This window comes from Triplophysa rosa, linkage group LG14, assembly GCF_024868665.1.
Source record: "Triplophysa rosa linkage group LG14, Trosa_1v2, whole genome shotgun sequence".
Taxonomy (NCBI): domain Eukaryota; kingdom Metazoa; phylum Chordata; class Actinopteri; order Cypriniformes; family Nemacheilidae; genus Triplophysa; species Triplophysa rosa.
The window spans coordinates 19,279,225-19,300,011 of NC_079903.1; the positions used below are offsets into that span (position 1 = coordinate 19,279,225).

A 20,787-nucleotide genomic window follows, 5' to 3' on the forward strand; every position below is an offset into this window, starting at 1 on the left:
TGGAAAAATGGAAGTATAATAAATAAACTGAATAAATGCATTGATTCTGTTTCTTAAATGCATCCACTTAAGTTTGCTGGCATATGTAGAACTATTAAATAGAACATATCTAATAATAAATTACACATGTATCTGTATTTCCCAAATGGTATATAAAAAAATTAACTATTAAGTTCAATTTAATTTTTTCTCTAAAAAATTAGGGACATGAATTTAATAAGCTTAATTTGTGCCACATACTAACATTGGCATGTTTTACAAAACATAGAAAGAATCACTATTTAAAAACTACTTGTACGGATACGGATCAAGTAGTGACATTGCGAGAGGGGGTAGTTTAGTTGCTCTACACAGAATTAATCCATCAAATGATGCTTCACCAGATTGATATGTTAAACTATACTGTACATAATGCATTCAAGCTTTTTCAGTATTTATCATGTAAGGAGTTGTTTGTTAAGGATGTCTCACTTCCGTTTCGCGTCAGTGTGTCCAGTGTCTGCATACTCTTTTGCTCTGCAATCAAAAATACTAAACTATTAGGGCATAGAATAAGTAGGCGAATTGGGATGGAGCAAATGTGTTTCGCAACTCTGTTGAAACGTTGTCATGACAAATTCTGTTCCCGTGTGAATTGTGTCCGCTGAGGACCCAATTTAGTAGGTAGTTGTAATACCTGATCACAAAGTTGTTATCTCGATATCTCGAGCTAAATATGCTGCGTAAAATAATAGCATTCAAATGACATGTTAAAATTTAAGTTTACGAAAAACATATGAGCATATAAGCTTGATGCAACATGCATGCTAGTATTTCTGGGTCAACATCTGCTTAACAAACAAAAAACATCACTTTTGATATTTTTAAATTACCATGGTTTTATTATAGTAAATAACTAAAACAGTAAAAACAAGATTTGTTTGATTTCACTACCCATAGCCTCATTTATGTACTTTTATATGTCCGCAAGCGGCCATCTTGCCGATAACATCTCGCGTTGTTCCGTGTGATTTGGACAATTACAAGTTACTCCTCCTTCCAAGTTACGCCCCTCTCTTGCACTCAGCAGACAGACACTATTGGATCCAGGGTCACATATTTGCAAATTGCCCTGTGTGGAAGCCACTGCATCGTAGTCATTTTTCGAGCCATTTTCTGTACATTACAATTTTATCACTTTAAGAAAGTTATGCATATCCAGTACATATAAATCAGATATAAATATATTTTTATTTTCTTGTTCGAATAGTAGCTATTTATCGAATGGAAGGCAATTCAAAGATGTAATGTTCACTATAAAAATACGTTGTGCTAAATTAAAACATTTATTTTTTACTCTTAAATCAAGCAGCAACATATCTAATAATAATAAACGTCCAGAAGATGACCAATTTGGACGTCCAGGGACGAGCAAAAAAGACGTGGAATTCACTGCCAGATGACGTCAAAGACGTCCGTTAAACTTTCATTTTTTAACTATTTTTCAACGGTCATTAAACGTCCAAATGTTTGCTGGGTCATGATGAGGATTTCCTTTAGTTTGTTTAAGTAGAGTGCTGTACAAGAGGACGGAAAATAAATCACCTGTATCTTTCCTTCTTCATCCACATAAGTCACAGGATTCGCTGAAGGCCCAGCGCCCTGAGACAAACTGAGGACACAAACACACACACAAATACTTTATTTGATTGATGGACGGATTTAAATGTTAAGACGCTATTTTACTCACTCTGCAGCAATCTGCCGTTTCCTTTGAGCCGCCATATCGTATTATTTCAAACCTGAACAAACCACAAAGTTATACAGTATGTGTGAAAATTAAATTGAATGCATTTTACATGTAAAATATAAAAATGGAACATAAATTGACAAAAAAAATATTGTTTGTCCCATAATTTGTCCGATACAAAAGCTTCGACCAGTATGTCGACCAAAAGTACCACTCGCGATATTCCAACGTTACGTTAAACTCAACTTTACTCGATTCATTTTCTCAATTTTGTGGTAATTTACTTAAACGTTGTAAATGACGTGAAAAGTTTGGACACTTTCTATATGTGATGTTAAATGACTCACCTTCAGTAGAAACTAGCCGTTCCTTTTCTGAAATTCACGAGTTTTTTTATTGGTAGTGTCAGTCAGTCAGCAAGTTTGACAGTTGCTCAGCAGGTGGCGCGCGCGAGAAGCCTGTTCCCGCTCTGCGCTCGTGCTTTTGATATATGACGCATGACTTACGATCGTCCAATGATAAACAACTATACACTAACTGTACTGCACATATTTTAGAAATGCCGTATTTACAACATTGAGCCTATAAAACATAACATTGTGTTAGAAATAATTTAATTTGCTATAAGGCAACAGAAACACAATAAGAAATTGTCCATTGTTTACATTTTACTCAATAAGAGATTTACGTACTCCGCTTTTGTCCATTGATTCCCATGCACGATTCTGCTTCAAAGATTAGAGAATATATTGAGAACACGTGTACCTTTTGCCAAGTGTTTCAAATCTATACAATTCAACAAAATAATGAAAAAACGTGTTTAGCCAGTCTTACAAAATTACACTTAAAAAAATAAATGCAGAAGCACATGTGAGTCCAAATCAATTTATTAAAAAAATCTCAGTACAACGGTAAACCACTTTAAACAGCATCTAAAAATTAACATTTCCTTCTTATGTAACACAAAGTTAACTACATGTAAAATTTGTCTATGAAGCAGCAGATGCGACACAACTCAGTGTGATTTTCCTGTCGTTCACGGTCTGTCACAGAGACGTCTGATCCGTCCATTTTCTTTTGTACAACTATAACAGGCTTTTCCTCCACAGCTCCTGTGGGAATGTGAGTGTGTTTATGTCAGTTTGAGCGCTCTTTTGCTCTGAATTGTCACACAAACACTCCATAATTTTTGACCTTTGCAGGCCGGGCTGCACGATTCCCAGCAGGGGTCTTTGAGAAGGGTCTCCGTTCCAGCACGCTTCCATGAGCTGCCACCATTCCTCATCATTCAAACACGGGCAAACGCTCCGGGCCCGAACCTGCGCGTCAACAAACGCACAAACACACAACACAAACATGCTGGGAGTTGATAAGATACACTGTACCAGCGTTGTTTCCATTGCTTTGAAAAAAAGTACATTTAGTAAAGATAAACATGCAAATGTGTTCTTAAAATACAAATATTAAAAAAAGGGGTTTTTCACCTTTCTTGACGTTGGTCCACAGCTGATCTTTACTAGCACATTTCTCAAAGGCTTCTGGGAGTTTGACAGAGCCGGTGCAGAGATACCTGAAGAGAATACCAAACGCATACACGTCCACAGAATTATCATTCTTTCCTGAAAACACACACAAACATGCTTGTGTTACCGTGTGTGTGTGTGTGTACGTGTGTTTTTGACCTGTGAACAGTTCTGGTGCCATGTGTATGGGTGTTCCCACTATACTGCCTGACACCATCGCCTCCGGTTTACAGAAACCCAGATCTGTGATCTGTTTGTCCGGCTGCACACAACAACACAAACACGCTCCGTTAAAGAAACACTTCACTGAACACAGAGAGAGATGAATGATGAGTGTTCTTCACTAGAACATTATTGAGTTTGACCCTGACTGAGTCTGACCCTGACCGAATCCCCTCCACCACATTCAGAGCGATCTGTAACCTTGCCTTCAGCATCAGACCGGCCTGAAACACACACACATGACATCAGACGGGTTCTGATGTCACCCAGACGCTGTAGAGACGGACGTGTACCTTCAGTCCGGTGTAGAGATATCTGTGTAACCGCTCCATGATCAATAGAACTGCGATACTGGTGCCGCCTGCGTACGAGTGATTGATGACCAAACCGTGAAGATTCACCAACCGCTCGTGCTTAGGGAGAGACCTGAGACACGGCGAGACAAACACAAGACATTCACACATAACAGAATGCACTGTGGTGACGGTGAGCTTTATGAAATATTTCTCAAAAGAAAACGCAGCTTTATTTTAGATTCTCGTTATCAGAATGTAGGTAAAGTAGATTTCATTACTGTATTTTTAGTGTATGACGTGCTGTTCCCTCAGTAGGGTGCAGTAGTAGTGAGGTTACGGTGTGTAGTGAAACTCCAGCGCGAAGTCGTTCCAGTGTTTGCCATCCAGCGGAACCACAGATTTGAGCGCACGGGTGATGTCAACCACAAATACACGACTCCATACTGACCACGACCCAGCTTGGGCTTTCCTGAAACACCAAACACAGAAGGAATTACTGAACATTCTCTCCTTATACACTGACGAAACATCCCTACAAGATCTGAAAAGCATCTGAAATACACCTTAAAAACATTTTTAAAACACCTTAAAAACCTTTAAAAACATCTAAAAAACTTTTAAAAGCATCTGAAAAACACCTTTACACCATTAGTTTTGTATGAGATAACATTGCTCTTTCAAGTGACTAGATTTATTCTTTCTAAAAATCTGAAATTAATTTTATTGGGATTGGACTGTCAAAAAGAAGGCAGGTGGTTAAAGGGGAAAAGGTTGAAAGGAAGAGTGCTTGGTGAAGTCAACCATAAAAGAGGTAAAGTTTTTACATTTCAGTAGGTTATGAATTTTTGTGAATTTGTAAAATGAATAGGACTAATATTCATTTCTAGTTGATTTATTTTTCTTCATTGTGATAACATTTAGAGCAAAAACTGAAGTTGAATACAAACAGGATACACACATGATCTTCCATCTGGATAAACAACCTCTGCTTCCTCCACCCTGAATAAAGAGAGAATCACGTCACAAAAATGGACATCTGTTTAGTTCACTTACTACATTAGTAAACACTGGAAAAACAACAAATAACACAATCGGTGGGGATAATATCTTGTTATGAATGCTTCTAAATAATGCATATACAAAAGTAAACAATCACTTCTAAATTAATCCAAGTGTTGACACTAAAAAGATGAGTGTGTGTTTAGTGCAGTACCCGGTTCCGATCAATCCCGAAGAGCCGAGCGGCGAACGAACATTTCAAAATAAAAGACCTGTCAAAAGAAAATAGACATTTTACCAAATAAAAGACAAACAGAAACGAGACATTTGATTTTGATGAATCGTTTATTATTGTTACGCGGGTTTATTTGGAAACGGAATAAGAAGTTAATTTAAAAGAGATCTATACATGCAGGTATACATGCATCCATTCATTCACTGAACGTTCCTGTCCTCTTCATGGTCGCGGGAGGGCTCGAGCCTATCCCAGTATTTTGGGCCACAGGCGGTGTACACCTTGATATTGATGGAACTGTACTTAAAAATGTCAAAACGTTTAAACACCGTGCCGTTATCTGTATATTTTGTGTGTGAATAATGTTCAGTCTCGAGCTGCAGATCGCTTCCGGTCCAGTGTGTGGCGCTGCAGTTTGGCGCTCATCCCGCCTGGACGCTTGGTGGAGGTTGCGTACAGACGGTTTGTCTCATGCGGCCTAGTCGCAATAATTCATTTCACGTATGTTTATTCGGGTCAAGAAGAATAAATTCAGAGTTATATTAAGTTTTTAAACACAATGGATATGGATGCGGTGAACGCCTTTAACGGGGAGGTGAGATTTTCTTGCGTTATATATCTGTTAGCATTTGCTAGCTAAGTCGCTCCAAAACAACACTCGTCTTGTGTGTATTCTCGATGTTTATGGATAAATATCATATTCATTGCTGCAAGTTGAGCTTGTAAAGAAAAATAGGAACCATAATATAGGAAACGAATTTAGCTGTCAGCTGTTATACGTGTGAATAAAGTTTGTTTAGTGACCTTCCACCTGTTTGTGTTGTCAAGCTGGTTTACGTTAGACTTTGACTCTGTTTATAAAATAGTGGACAGAACACATGCATATCTGTCAAACAGAAAGTATATGTCAAACAGAAAGTATATATGTGATGTTTTAAGGATGTTATTAGACATTAATCTGCCTAGTTTAAGAGAATTGATTGGAAAGGCAATTACAGTGGCGCCACCTACTGATTCAGATACTTGAATAACTTTATATATGATTTAATCAAGGGTGTGCATTTAATATAATAGTGTCATTCTTAATGTGTGTTGTAAAGGGCAAAACTGTGATCTGCTGTCATTTTTGTTCTGGGTTTATGAGAAGACAATATTTTCTAATGGGTGCGTTTGTGGTTATTTTGATACTAAAGTGTAAAGCATCAATCTGATGTTGTTGTAGCTGTGAGCTGTCTCCTGGGTTGAACTTTGGAAAGAGTTTTGGTTTGTGATAGATTTGGCTGGTTTTTATGCTGTTATTTCTCAGGGGGCTGAATCTATTCATATTTCTACTTGCTGTTGTCTTTATAGATGTTGTCCATGATGGACATGCCACCCCCAATATCTCGAGCCAAAATGATGTCTGTAACTAAAGCAGGAATCAAAGCTATCAAGGTAAGTTAGTATAGAAGGTCTTATTGTGTTTTTGAGAAAGTGATCTTGCACTGGGTTAAATTACCAACATATAACCCCCTTACGATGAATAAGAGGTTGGAGAAGTACCTATCCTATACAATAATTGTTTTACCATTGTTGGACATGATACGTTACTACTTTAAGTGTACTGATGTTCCGTTTCTAGATGTATTTTTGTTTGATCAAGCATGTAAATCAAACTGTATTTGAACAATTGCCTCGATTTAGTTTTGATCATTTTATGTCCTCCATTAGCTTTATAAGCATGCTGTTCAAATTGTGGAGAAGTTCATCAAGAGGGTATGTAATAAACATTTGCAATACTATTTTACCCCATTATGATGTTCCTTTACTATTGTTATAGGTATAAAGTGCTTCATTTGTATTCTCAGTGTAAACCAGATCTGAAGGTCGCTGGTCTCTATGTGGTCGATTCGATCATCAGACAGTCTCGCCACCAGTTTGGCGCAGACAAAGATGTGTTTGGTCCAAGATTCTTGAAAAACTTTTCCGTGACGTTCCAGAACCTGTATGAGTGCCCTGTAGATGACAAGGTATTCATTTCTACACTCAGAATCAGACCTTTCTATGCAGGTGTATTATCTTTGATGGATGTTCATGAGGTGTTATGTTCAATCGTAGGAGAAGATATTACGTGTGCTGAATCTGTGGCAGAAGAACGATGTGTTTGGAATGGACATCATTCAGCCTCTGCTGGATATGGCCACAGCTCCAGTGCTTCCTGTCTTTGAGAATGGAACTACAGTGGGCGGTAAGGAAACACTCTCATACTCGAATAAAAAATGTTTGAGTTATGTTTTTGTTTTAAGGTTTTAAAATATTTTATTTTAATTTTAATTTAATGTTTTTTTGTCCTGGGATTTTATTTATGTATAATGATCACATTGATTTTACATTCTTTCGGAGGCCTTTGGAGTCAACTTTTATACTTTTTATTTGTTGTCATACAAGAATCAAGCAGCTGGTGTAGTTTTTATTGAATTTTAAACCAACAACCTGTACTTGTGATATATGATTTGCTGCAGAATGATCTGTGTTGTTTGACTTGACTCTTTGTGTATGTCTGTAGTCTCCCTCGCTACACCAATGTCAGTACCACAGCTGGCATCAGCTTCTGCCACAGCAGTAACCCTGCCCGCTCTACAGAACCCAGTGTCTCCACCCACTCTACATAACCCTGTGGCTCCACCCCACCTACAAAACTTTATAGCTTCACCCACTGTACAGAACCCCGTGGCTCCACCTGCTCTTCAGAACCCAGGTGCCCTGGCTGCAGTTGCCCAGTTGCTCCAGGGCACACAGGGCTTAGAGGTAACAGTCAATGTAAATCCATCTCTATATTGGATAACATATCTAACACCACTTAGACGTTTGAGACTCTTTGATTTAACATTTAAGCAGTGAATGTTATGGAGAAGTACATTTGTTTTCTTTTTTAGTTCAGCTTTTAGGAGCTGCTGCAGTATTGTTGTAAACCATACGTTATATAAGACATTTGTGTTTGAATTACAGCAGCTGCTTCAGAGTCTGCAGCAGAGCGGAGGGGCGGGGCTTTCACAGTCCACTGCCCCGCCCACCGAACAGAAGACATCACTAGCTAAGGTACCACAGATCGGGTTTGATGCTTCATGTCAAATATCCTTATGTCATTGCCTGTATCAGACGTCTTATAAATGTCGTGTTTGCTGTGTTTTCAGAGTTTGCTGGATCGGTTTGATTACGATGATGATCCAGAACCAGTGGAGGAAAACCCTGAACCCGCCCCTACTGCTCCTCATGCGTTGTAAGTGAAAACTTTCATTTCTGTGGTCGTGCTTCATGTTATTTTAACTTTCTAGCACTGATTGACATTCATGTCTTTTTTGTTATTCAGGAACCTTACACTAGAATTACAGCAAGCCCTGCAGGCCCACCTTCTAAGCCAACTAGCTAACCAGGTATTTGAGCAACTCCATTTGCCTATTTCGCATTTATCGTGTATTTATCGTGCAGGATGTTAAAGCCAAAAACTCTTGAAAGCATAACTGTGGCATTAATCGTTTCCAGTCGCAGGAGCAGGTGGCACTTCAGAGTTTGCCAGCGATGGTGCCGAACCAAATACCAAACACACTACAAAACACAGTACACACACTGGATGAGAGCAGCGTGCCGCCCAGTTTCCAGCAGCCACATGTGCAAAACCGCTTCCAGACAACACCTTTACCTGAGGTTAGCATCTCTGACTGCAGACGGTTACCGGAAACGCATTTTTTAAAAATTCAAAACTTGAAATAGTCCTGTCGTTTCAGGAGTCAGCTGTGAAGATGGATCACTCAGCGGATGATCGAGACAGAAGACACAGAAGATCACGATCCAGGTGCGTCTCAAGGGTCAACATGAGCGTTCTTTACGAAAGATGTTCTGATGGGGTTAATTGTCCTGCTGTACTCTCCAGGTCTCCACAAAGAAGTTCAACGTCTCGTTCACGAAGATCGCCGTCCGGTTCGCGCTCCCATCGATCGAGGTATCATCGCACACGATCCCGATCCAAAGAGCGCCGAGCGCGATCAGAGGAGAGGAGGGAGAGAGAGAAGGAGAGAGAGCGTAGACAGAAAGGACTTCCGTCCATCAGGAAGGAACATCTCAGCGGTGAGCACACGCTCTCTTTTTGGCATTTGCTAGTGTTTTAGTTTCCTCAACGCATTTATGGATGGATGACACATTGAAGTTTCTCTGATTTTCTTGGTACTGTTTTGTTATTGTCAGTGTGCAGCACTACGTTATGGATCGGCCAGCTGGACAAAAAGACACAAAAACAGGATATCATGAGTCTGATGGAGGAATTCGGACAGGTTGAGTCTATCAATGTACGTATCAATGTGTGATGTACATTTTTCCATTTAGATCTGGATGTTTGGTCAGGATTTGTTAGGTCGGATTGGTAGCAGGTATGAGGTGTTTAGCTTTGGCGCACTTTGTTGTTGTCCATCAGTTTTATTTTGAACATACTCTGTGTGTTTGATGTTCTGTAGATGATTCCTCCTAGAGGTTGTGCATACGTTGTCATGGTGCACAGACAGGACGCACACACAGCCCTGAACAAACTCAGCAGAGGGACTGTTAAAGTCAACCAGAAATCTATAAAGGTAACCTTTTTTTAACTGTCAGCAATGTTCTGTATTTGATATGCTTTCTAGTAGTGACTTTCTGTTCAGCAAACAGCAGCTGTGCAATACTGCCCTACAAAGGCAACATGATTTTTCACACCCTTGGGAAAAAACAATTCTCCGAATCTGAGCATAGTTGAGCTAAACTCATATGTCACAAGACAGGTTATAGTCAAGATTTTGGTTACAAGTCCAAATGTTAACATTGTAGGATTGAATCTTTGCATGCGTGCCATTGTTTGACTTGTTGTTCTTGATCAGATCGCGTGGGCGTTGAATAAGGGCATTAAAGCGGAGTTTAAGAAGTTTTGGGATGTGGAGCGGGGTGTCACGTATATCCCCTGGAACAAAGTGAAACGTGACGATATTCAGAGTTATCGAGGAGGTGGTATGCTGGATGCTGAAACTCTCAAACCAGGTGAGTGCATCACATTTACTATAAATCTGAAACTTTTGATGCTGCCGAGTTTCCTTTACATTGTGTTTGTGATTTTAGATTTGTATAATGTGCTAAACATTGCTGCAGTTGCATAAATGAAATTATGAATACATTGTTTTATATTATCTGGCTGACTAACAAAGAAGTGTCTTGGAAATGTTTAAGAACATTTGTATAAAATAAGCAGTAATGTTTTGCATTGTATTGAATTATTTGCTGGAAAGTGTGTTTATGAAATATGCTTGTTATGGTGAATAAAAAATAATTTAAATAAAAAATAATTAATAAATAATAAAAATAGATGTACAAAAACAAGATAATTCTGCTTTCTGTAATGGGTCAGTGAAAAGCAAGCAAAAATCAGAACAACTGGACAAACAGAAAATAATTTTAAACATTGAATCTCTCAACGGTTTGTAATGATGTTTGCAACTGCAGTTAAATGTGTTGTAAGCTTTATTAACAATAATTTATATGAAAATCATAATGATCCTTTATCATTCAGTCTTAGAAACTACATTGTTTACAAACTCCAAACTTTTTGAGTTTGATTCATAGGACAAAAAGAGTTGAAAAGTTGAATTTGACTGATAAAATTGAGTTTTGCTGTAATATCATCTTGTGAAGTGTTTTGGGATTGATTGTTGTGTTGTGATAATCTGATGTTTTTCACAGCCCTAACTGATTATTTTTACTAATAATCATAAATTACTGTTAAAATTGATCTTCCTTCCTTAGAGTGGAACATTTCTGTGGCCAATCCAGCAGTGCCAGTCACAGGAGGACCTGAAGGAGGACAGGGAAATGGAGCTTCACTCCTAACGGTATCACAGGTAACACATGAGGGGTTTTCTCCAGAACTCCTCAGGGCTGTTCAATGTCTCGTTCAACTTCTCTGCTTCTGTTTCGTTTTGTCTTTGACATGTGGGAGGCAAACTGTGTTTCTGTCTTTTGCATTGAGGGTTTAATAGCAAATGAAGAACCACAGAGTATAAAATAAAACAAAGTTAGTGTCATGTCTGTCTAGTTTTCTTTGTTTCGGTAGAGTCCTTTTCAACGACAGTTTGTGTCTCGCTGTTCTGCGATAGGCCAGATTTTTCAGTAAATATGTGCATTGTGTCAGTTTATGATGGGTGATCTTTCGCCCACATTCTGCTTGTTTCATATTAATCATGTTGCTCTTAAGATCAAAAATGTTTTTTGATGCTTCAAGCCATTGAAAGCCCACAATGGCCACATGTTTGGTCTTTTTCTTTTGTTCTTGAGGTCAATTTTAAACAGTTAATTTAGCGTGATTTAAATATCAAAGAATAATATCGTTGTCAAATGAATCATGACCTCTTGGTGCAATTCTTCATGTTTGAAGAATACCTTATCACCATCAGCAGACCTTACATTTGAGGCCATTCTCTGTATTCTTAGTGAAAGATATTTATGTGTAATTACTTAAATTTCATTTAAGACATAATTGTCAGTCTTCTAACTCGGGGGATTTCAAACTGGGGCCTGGGGACCCCCAGGGGGCCTCCAGAATGTTCCCCTAGAAAATATTTTAAAAACAAAACACAGCAAAAGTTGGAAAATTCTACCGAAGATTACTATGGTTTCATTTCTACAAACAATTTTGTCTGTATATCACACGTACTATTTGTCTAACAGTTGAAATGCTTTATACAAAATTTTTTTTTTTTTTTAGAAAGGGGGTCCGTCGAAAAAAGTCCATCATATTTGGGCGTCCTTGGCATGATTTAGTTTGATAACCCCTGTTTTAACTGACAGCTAATAAATAGTCATCCTGGCACAGTTATCTTAAAATAATTTATTTCCATTGCTAAGTTCTTTTTAAAATTGAACCCCCTCAAAGTTGCGAGGTAGACAGTAGGTGAATAATGACAACTTGTTGTGCATTTGATGGTTTTAACTTTTTCGGAATGTCTTTATAAACAACACACAGCATGACACAGCTCTGGTTTGCTCAGGGAGCTTAAGGCTCAGCCCATTTTTCAAATGTTGCTTAGTGAGAACTCATGTTAGGAGAAGCATTGGCGATATTTTTCTGCTGCTCTCTGGATGCAATAATGACTCTAAACAGGCATTTCACAAACATGGGCTATGTAATGCTAAAACGCTAAACATAGTCATATTAACGGCCAACCACTAGAGGTTTAGCAGTCACTTTAAAGAGAAATCTGAGTTTTCGTGCATCTCAAAGGTTGAAGGTGGATGACGAATTTTAATGTCGCAGTCACTCCTGGAGAACATTGGGAAATCAGGAAATGAACAGGTGGGTTGAGGAAGCACCAGGAAAATCAATTATAGGTTGTCGTCTCCATTGGATAAAAATTGTGCGTTGAGTAGTATTCGTCTGCACTGCGCAGTTATTGTGAGGAAACCTTTCCAGATCTTTATAGCATTAGCTCAAGGTCAAGGTTCTTTTTTCCTTTTCATACATCAAATTATGTAATGTTATGTCTCTGTACATATTATCACAAGCTCTATCCGGTGTAAGTTAATGCATCATGAAATCACCTTTTCAAAAATTATAGTTTGCATACATATGTTTCAGTCGACATTATGCATATATTAACTTCAAAAGTGTGAGCTATAAACTTATGAGCAACACTGACCGATTCATTGAGTTGTGTGAGGTGCCGAGTGATGCACATCAACAAGCTGATAAAACATTGGCATATAATGGGAAATATAGTCTTTTCCCTGAGTTGACATTTTTCATGTTGACTTTGTCAGGGAGGACAGAGAAGTTTAAAAGTGCAATAACTCTGCAAAAACTGAAACAAAGATGGTATTCATTACATTCTGGCTATTGAGGTGATTCATGTGCCCCTTTAATCTGCTGCTGCTGCTTCTGAAAAGATCAAAATCATCCTTTTTTTTCTCCAATGGACTGGTGAAGGTGAGTGTTTGAGGTTCTGGGTTTCCAGAGAAGATCTATCCCCTGAACATCATTGATGACATTCAGCGACCTAGACTTGAGCGCAGAAAGGTAACGGCTAAATACCAGCGTGAGTTTAATTTTTCAACCCATCAAAGCAAAACGCATGTCGCGGAGTTTCAAGTTATGGTTTAATTGACCAGTCCGTTGGATCTTCTCAGAGACGTGTCTAAAACAAAAAGTGTGGCTCCTTGTTGAAATAATTGCTGACAAAGTTCAAGCGGATGGTTGGGATGGTGAACCATCTCCTGGTCGACCGATGACCTTGTGTTGCTGTGGATTGAGTCTTTCGAATATCCCCAAATGGTGACCGTACCTGTTGGAAGTGCAGTGAGAATCTGCTGGGATCATTTTGGTCGGGCAGCTGAAATATTCTACTCTCTTCGAAGGAACCAGAGATTTGGTAAGATGACATTTTCGTTTTTGACTTTCTACCTGAACCGTGGATTTTAGATTTAGACTAAAAGTAACGGCACTCTAGCATCCAAAAGTTAAATCCTAAAGGGGTCCTGTTGTGTTTTGACGACTTCCATTTTATATAGTGAGTCATGTAGCTGTTTGAGCCTAATAAAGGTCTGCAAAGATCAGATCATTGCAAAGAGAGTTATTCTCTTTATCCATTCAAGAACTACAATGTGCTTTTGTGCATTCACACTTCACAATATCCCTCATTTAACTGCTGCCTAAGGTGCACTTATAAAAGTTGTCACTGTTTTTCCACCCTGATTCTAAACCCACTTTGTTCGGTTTTCCTGAAACAAACACTGGTTGTTGAAAAATGTGTTGTAGGTTTTTTTTAGGGGGGGGGAAATGTAAGCATGAAAACCTATTACTACACCCTAAAATCAAGACTTTGTAAAAGGGAATAATTGGACCTCTTATGGAATAAAAATCTGGATTAAAGAAGGCAAATGAAAAATATCAGACTGTACTTGTCTACATTAAGCATATGTTAATCACAACAGTGTGTTGCAAATACAGGCTATGTTTGGAATGTAATGCCAGCAGTTAGTCTTAAATCGCACGCTAAGGTCACATTTACTTTATTTATGTTTCCGACCAATAATTAAAGCCATACAATTTTCCCATTTGTAGTAATAGAACTGCAGCATCTTGTTAATGCCTTTTATCTTTGCAGTTAGTGCACCTGCCGTACTTTGTGTTACGAACGCACTTATGTACAATATGCATACGTATTTCAGACAGAAGCATTGCTACACTGCTGAATTGTTTATTTAGTGAGTTACATTTCTTTCTTCTAAATTAATTTTGGTTTAAATGTTTGAACCTAGGCTGTCCAAATTTTGAATTAGAAAACACACACACACACACACGCACGCTTTGGTTGACTATCCCCGTGGGGACAGTCCATAGGCGTAATGTTTTTTATACTGTACAAACTGTATATTCTATCCCCTATCCCTAAACCTAAAGATCATAGAACACGTTTTGCATTTTTAGATTTGTAAAAAATATTGTTCTGTACAATTTATTAGCTTTTTTGCCCATGGGGACCAAAATTGAGGTCCCCACGGTGACACGAGTCCCCATGTGTTGGTGTGTATTCAGGTTTAGGTCCCCACCGGGATATACAAACATGAACACACACACACACAATACAGAAGTATACAAAGAACCTAATGTTGAATTTATTACTGTTAATAATTTGAAGAAGCTATCAGTAATGCTTTACAAAGAGGTTGTGTTTGTTAACATTAGCAAATTGATTAACTAACATAAACAATGAGTAACAAAGTTTGACAGCATTTATTAATCTTTGTTAATGTTCATGTTAGTTTATGGTGCATTTACTAATGCTGAAGTGAACATGAAATAAGGTGACTAACTGATATGAAATTGTTAATTGTTCGTTCATGTTAGCTAATGCAGTAGTTAAAATACAAGCGTATTGTGAAGTGTCAACTAACTAAATAATATAGTAGTACTTTAGGCTGGCAACGTACGTTGCAACTTGTGCCTCATGCAGTTATTCTCAGAAGGTTTGGTGCATTTCTCAAGTTATCCGTAACATTTGCAAACCAGTAAGGACATTTCTAAAAAAATCCACCAAAGAGTAGATTAACTACCAAAGCCTGTAACTAGCTCGAAATCTTTATAGTTCTCTCAGAAGTCAAACGCACCTAATAACAGACAGGTCTGACTCGGTTGAGCAACCAATCAAAGCTTCTAATTCAGCTAGGTGGTGGGGTTACCCGTGCTTTGACGCTCAGCCAGAGATGCAATCGTCCGTGCATTACATATTGCTAACATTTACAGGAACAACATTCTTAATGTGGAGTCCTTCAAATAAAGTAAGTCGTGCTGGAGAAAGGTTTAGGCTGAAATAGAGTAAAGTGACACATCGGGATGTCAACATGTGAGTTTTAAAACGCCTTCCAATTTCTGCTGTCTGATATTGTGAATTATATTTTGCTGTTATTGGACAGCAACAAATTGTATGATATTTAGACCCTGGCTCCATATAGCGTTGAAAGGAAACTGCATTGTATGTTTTATAGACAAATGACAGACAAAATACCATCTAGCAATGACTATCGATATGTTTGCCTGTTTCTAAAGCACATCTATAACTTGTAGATTTGTGTTTTGCCTGAAATTACATGAATCGGACTAATGCAATTGTTGTAATTGCCTGTTTAAGCCAGTCTTTAGTTAGTGAGATCACAGCATCCATCTTATGTTTTTCAGGGAGAAAAGGATTTTTGATTTCTTAAAAAAAATTGTATTCTTAAATATTTTCAGCAGTTTAATTTTATAAGTGGAATGTGAGTTCACCTAGAAGCAAGCACTAAAATCTTGAGGCTTCTTTACTATTTAAAAAAATGAATTTCAGTCATATTTACTTGATTCATGTTCTGCTTGCATTTGATGTACCACGTGCTATTTAATTTCAATTATTATTGATAGCTCAAATTTGGTTACATTATCAAAATTTGCCCCACAGTTTTTGGAGTATAGGTGCCACATCAGGCACAGATACACAACCATGAAGCGCACATATCATATATTTGATTCTAAAACAAATAAGGGTATAACCTGGATATATTTGGAGAAATGGCTCAGTGGTTTTATGTTCATACAAGTCAAAGGGATTCAGTGTTGTTTGGTTATCAACATTCTTCAATATACCTTCTTTTGTGTTCTGCTGAAGGATAAAAGTCAAACCGGTTCGGAATGACATGAGGGTGAATAAATGAAAGAAGTTTCATTTTTTTGGTGAACTATCCCTTTAGGCAGTACATTTTGGTAATGGATCCTCCGGACATTATCTTCTGTTGTTATGGACAATCGTCCCTAAAGAATTAAACATTCTTTTCATTTTTGTATATTTAGCCTTTTGTCATATTTAGGCTATATGTCTTTAATATTGAGGGCGCTTTTAAAAATCCGGCACTAAATAGACTAGTTATACGCCTCAAATGTCTCAGGAGACATGTCAATCTGACCATTTCTGAATGACCATTGTAGTTCCTGATGCTCTGAGATCAAAGCTGCTGCCAGTCGGCCAAATCATCTGCCTGTTTGGCTGGAGCTGCTTTCCCGGACCACTTTAAGCCGAGCGTAGGAAATACACAGTCATCCTATTTTATCAAGATCTGTGTTTAATCTCTGCATAAGATCCTATAGTGAATTGTTTATCACACACCTGCATTCTCTTTGTGAGTTTAACTGGAGTGAAACTAAGCACGAGTAACAGGATAAAAAACCCCATCTCTTTCCCTCTCTCTTTTTAAAGGCAAATTAGTGTTCATCAGAAGCACATTAAAGTTGCACGTGACAGATATTTAGTTCTATTTTAGCTTGTTTCACCCATTATGGTGAAATGAAATCTGTTTAATCCTTGTTAGCCTGATGGTGTCAGATCTCCGCTACTAACTCGGGGAAACTGGATGGTCAGTGACATCAAAACCTGCTTCAGGGTCTCTGTACATGCAACACGTGTCCTTGAAGTGCTACAGAGAAAAGAGACAACTGACACACTTAGATTTGCTTTTCCTCACTTGACAGAAACTGACGTTACATCACGAATAAATGATTTGAATCTGCATCTGGCTGTTTGCTGTGTGATCACATCGGTACAACCAACTGAACCCATACGAGCTCCAAAGAGACTGAAGTCATATATTCACTGCTGACACCTGCAACAACTGCCTGCTGAAGTTGTGAAACACTTGTTCAGTTTAATTTACTTGTCTGTACGGGGCGCATCGATGTGTTTCCTGATGACTGTTCAGACACGCAGATGCTGGGAATGAAGAAATGCAAAGTAGAGTTTTTGAATCTGCGCTTAACTCGAGTGCTCATGCAGTTGTGTAGTTTATTTGACAACTTTCCTTATAAAAAAAGAAATCCCTGAAAAGTGCTAATGCCACACATTAAAATATGTATAAATGGCATTACACAGATAAAATACTGATTAAAAATAGCCACACAAGACACATTTCAGGCAAAAAATGATGGGGTATTTGATATCTTATGAAAAGACATTAAGGAATTTTAGGTTTGGTTAAACTGTCCATGTACTTTTTCAACCTATTGTATTATTGTGCAAAGCATTTTAAACGAAAAAATTTTAAGTACGCACATGTGATCCGTAAGAATCATATCTTGCATAAATTGTAACACTAAAGTGTCTTGCAGCTGCAGTTCCATCCCAAAAGGAGATCACACCTTTCTTCTTCATTGCATCTATTTAAGGTTTAAGAATTTTATAATTCTGTATACATGTGCTGCCTGAGTGTATTAGGACATACTCGAAAGTACTTGTATTGGTTTTCTGACCAGTACATCCAGAGACTGTATTTGGCAACTGGCCCCGTTCATCATGAACATCTGCCACTAGATGGCGTCATTCTACACCATCAACCTTTGTGTGTAATATTAGATTATTATGCACTTTTACCCTCCCTCAAATTGTCCCCAGAACAACTTTGACATCGTCTGAAAAGTATCCTCGTTTTATTTTTTAATCCTTACGTCTTGAAAATACATTTCTAAATAACAATAATAATAGTTAATAATAGTGTTTCTAGTTATTTTCTTATATTCTTTTCCCATGCTTTCTTGCATTTGAAGAATTTGAAGCGTCTATGAGAATCAACAGCTTCTTGTGACTCGCGCAGGAACTCGTTTCAGAGAACTCGGCAATCAAACGTACAAATCAAATGTATGGAAATAAAAAAGTAGTTATGTCCTAATATTTTATTTAAAATAGTAGGTAGGTGAGGTGTGAGTAAAAAAAGCAAATAACAGTTATATATTCATTTATCATATATTAAAACATTTGTGGGGTCAATATAACCCCACACAATAAACCATTGCTACATTTGCACATAACAGGAGGATTAAAATCTTTTATTGCGTCTGAACCGAAATCTAAACGGCATATTCTCCAGCTCAAAAACACATAGGCCTGGTTTCACAAACAAGGCTTAAGGCTAGTCTCAGACTAAAATGAATGTTTGACCTGTCTTAATTGAATATAACTTGCCCAGAAATATCTTAAAGTATATCAGTGCCAATGTTTTGCCTCAAGATGCACACCAGTAATGTATTCCTCTAAGGTATTTTTATAAAAGCGACATAAATATCTTAATTCAACTAAGGCACAGTCCTGGATTAAGCTAAACCGTGTCTGTGAAACCGGGCCATAGACATGTTTGATTTTATCCCTGTTACCACCCCAGGTGTTGTAATCAAGGGGTGTAATGTTCATTTGTAGCCTACATTTGAAAGGCTGGGTGCGGTGCAAGACAAGTCAAGTGTTTAATTTTCAATAGATTAAGACTTTACAGCTTTAGTGCCTTTTTTGTTTATAGGAGCCACAAACGCCTAATCTCATGTTTTGCACATGCCTCAAGCACAACTAATATGTTCAACTTTGTTTTTTAATACTTTACCATGTATCTCACAGGACATATTGACACAACTTGTCATACGTGAATTGCATTGAACTAGCTTTTATTCGTTTGTAAACTACAATATGATTTATGATGCAGTATGGTGCGTTACATTTTGGGCCTTTATCTAAAATAAATACATTGTATTAGTTTATAATAGCTGTTAATGTTTTATGATTTTTATGATTATTTTGGAAGATGACCACGTGTGAACAAGTGTTTTTTGCTTAAACGTTTGGTTCCCCCTTTGTGCCTCTCATGTCACAGACCATATTCTACCCAAAATGACAATTTCAGTGGGGTTGTTACAAAGGATTACATAATTTTTCCTCTGGAAGTTTTCCAGGTTAGTAGCATCACTGCTTATATACGAAGTCTACGTCGATATTCGTTCATGCATTTGTCACATGCATTTTTTCCAAAATGGATTATTATTAGCGATATTATGGCACATTAGCAACTGGGTATCTACAAGCAGTATTTTGTGAAATAATCTGAATGTATTTCTTTTGGAGACAGAGGGATTCTGTTTGGAAAGTCTACACATATTCACTCATTTGTTTGATACACACCGGTCTGTTCTTGCAATATCGGTTGTTTAAAAAGAAAACCCGAAACGGAAAGGAATGGATTTTTATGTCAAATCTTTACTGACTACCTTGTGCCTCTCGACCACAACCAACAGCATTAAGGAGCAGAATTATGCAGAAAGTTAAATCTCCAGAACTGTCAGATCAGATGAAATATTTTTATGTTAATGCTTTAAAATATCTTCAGCTTATCGGCAACCTCGGTTTGAAGTCTTAATTTTAAGGTGCAATTGAAATGGTGTTATCTAAATATTATTTTGTACTTGTGCTAAATTGATGTATCTGTGATTTTTCTGATAAAATAGATAAAGCAGAAACAAACTTTGCCTCCCCTGCCATAATGATAAAAATCTTTCCAGTTTCTCATAGCCTTTCATGTCTTTGTTCATCTTGGAAATGTTTAGTTTAGTAAGTGTGTTGCTTTTGTAACTCCTCTTCTGTTTCCTCTCTGTATGGTAGAGTCCCACAGTTCAGCCTGTGGCCTCTGGGAACATCCCGCCGGGACCTCCTCCTAACATGAGACTACCTCCTCCTGCCATGATCACAGGAGCTCCTCTTCTAGCGTTCCCACCTCCAGGATTCAACCCCGCAAAGATGCCTGCAGGTACAACCACAGACCTCTCCTCCTGAACGCTTGTGTAGTTTTGATAAGTACTATTATTCTGAAATGTGGAAAAACAAATATTTCCATATTTGACAAAACGGCTGTTAGAGTCAGGACAGGTCAGGCATGAACAATACGCTGATGTTTATTACAAATGTTTTTGCCAGCCCAGTGAGCCCTATGAACACCGCAGGTTCACCTTCTACCATCACAGGTAAAGCTGATCAGCTTTGATATGATTGATGCCATTTAAAGTCTTTTGTATCTAACATTGTTTTGTTTCCCCCCCCAAAAAAATCAGAAAACCCGGTGTTATACCCTTCGAAAAACCTACTCGAGGGCCCCATAGCTCACACGGACCTGACGGGAGGTCCACCGCTGAGTCCTCCCAGGAGCCTTCTGGGTCCCGGACCCCTACTGCCACATCCCCCAGTGGGACCCCGCCCACCATTCATGCCCCCCTTCCCCAATGACATGCCCCGTCCCAACATGCCGCCTCCAAATGTGCCCACTCAGATGATGCCTCCACGAGGCCCCAACCCCATGTATGGAGAACGTCCTGCTGGGAGATTGCGGATGCCCACGATGACCCCTACAGTAAATGATTCCCCCCTCCCAGAGAAAGATTCCCTCCTCGTGGGCCGCCCAGGGGAC

At 38.3% G+C, this 20,787-nt stretch overlaps 2 protein-coding genes across 6 annotated transcripts; one reads left to right on the forward strand and one right to left on the reverse strand.

The window, feature by feature from the left end:
* Window positions 1-2,606: 2,606 nt before the first annotated feature.
* On the reverse strand, window positions 2,607-5,041 carry LOC130564865 (dual serine/threonine and tyrosine protein kinase-like). Of its 4 annotated transcripts, none has more exons than XM_057351283.1 (9): window positions 4,984-5,041; window positions 4,729-4,769; window positions 4,049-4,239; window positions 3,768-3,900; window positions 3,618-3,698; window positions 3,412-3,514; window positions 3,214-3,299; window positions 2,924-3,048; window positions 2,607-2,841 (listed from the first exon to the last, which is right to left on the reverse strand). In XM_057351283.1, the coding sequence occupies exons 4-9, from the start codon at window positions 3,804-3,806 to the stop codon at window positions 2,766-2,768; spliced, it is 510 nt and encodes a 169-aa protein (XP_057207266.1). In that variant the 5' UTR covers window positions 3,807-3,900; window positions 4,049-4,239; window positions 4,729-4,769; window positions 4,984-5,041; the 3' UTR covers window positions 2,607-2,765. The 4 variants fall into 4 exon arrangements, with proteins under 4 accessions (XP_057207266.1, XP_057207267.1, XP_057207268.1 ...); XM_057351284.1 differs by lacking the exon at window positions 4,984-5,041 and adding an exon at window positions 4,927-4,945; XM_057351285.1 differs by lacking the exon at window positions 4,984-5,041 and having other exon boundaries at window positions 3,624-3,698; window positions 4,729-4,920.
* Window positions 5,042-5,405: 364 nt separating this feature from the next.
* On the forward strand, window positions 5,406-20,174 carry scaf4b (SR-related CTD-associated factor 4b). 2 transcript variants are annotated; one of them, XM_057351254.1, is made up of 17 exons: window positions 5,406-5,599; window positions 6,355-6,438; window positions 6,715-6,759; window positions 6,852-7,013; window positions 7,102-7,231; window positions 7,550-7,791; window positions 7,993-8,082; window positions 8,178-8,263; window positions 8,354-8,417; window positions 8,527-8,688; window positions 8,769-8,836; window positions 8,915-9,108; window positions 9,226-9,326; window positions 9,492-9,605; window positions 9,888-10,044; window positions 10,804-10,898; window positions 19,989-20,174. In XM_057351254.1, exons 1-17 carry the CDS (start codon window positions 5,564-5,566, stop codon window positions 20,157-20,159), a joined length of 2,001 nt encoding a protein of 666 aa, XP_057207237.1. In that variant the 5' UTR covers window positions 5,406-5,563; the 3' UTR covers window positions 20,160-20,174. The 2 variants fall into 2 exon arrangements, with proteins under 2 accessions (XP_057207237.1, XP_057207238.1); XM_057351255.1 differs by lacking the exon at window positions 19,989-20,174 and having other exon boundaries at window positions 10,804-19,885.
* Window positions 20,175-20,787: the final 613 nt, after the last annotated feature.

Excerpts from the sequence above, each read along its gene's own strand:
- LOC130564865 (XM_057351283.1), bottom strand. The coding sequence starts at position 3,806 with ATGGAGCGGTTACACAGATATCTCTACACCGGACTGAAG. Across the intron at positions 3,515-3,617 it reads CAGGGTCAGACTCAGTCAGG|CCGGACAAACAGATCACAGA; the intron begins GTCAAACTCAAT and ends TGTTGTGTGCAG. Across the intron at positions 2,842-2,923 it reads GTGCAGCCCGGCCTGCAAAG|GAGCTGTGGAGGAAAAGCCT; the intron begins GTCAAAAATTAT and ends ACATTCCCACAG.
- scaf4b (XM_057351254.1), top strand. The coding sequence starts at position 5,564 with ATGGATATGGATGCGGTGAACGCCTTTAACGGGGAG. Across the intron at positions 7,792-7,992 it reads AGGGCACACAGGGCTTAGAG|CAGCTGCTTCAGAGTCTGCA; the intron begins GTAACAGTCAAT and ends TTTGAATTACAG. Across the intron at positions 8,264-8,353 it reads CCTACTGCTCCTCATGCGTT|GAACCTTACACTAGAATTAC; the intron begins GTAAGTGAAAAC and ends TTTGTTATTCAG.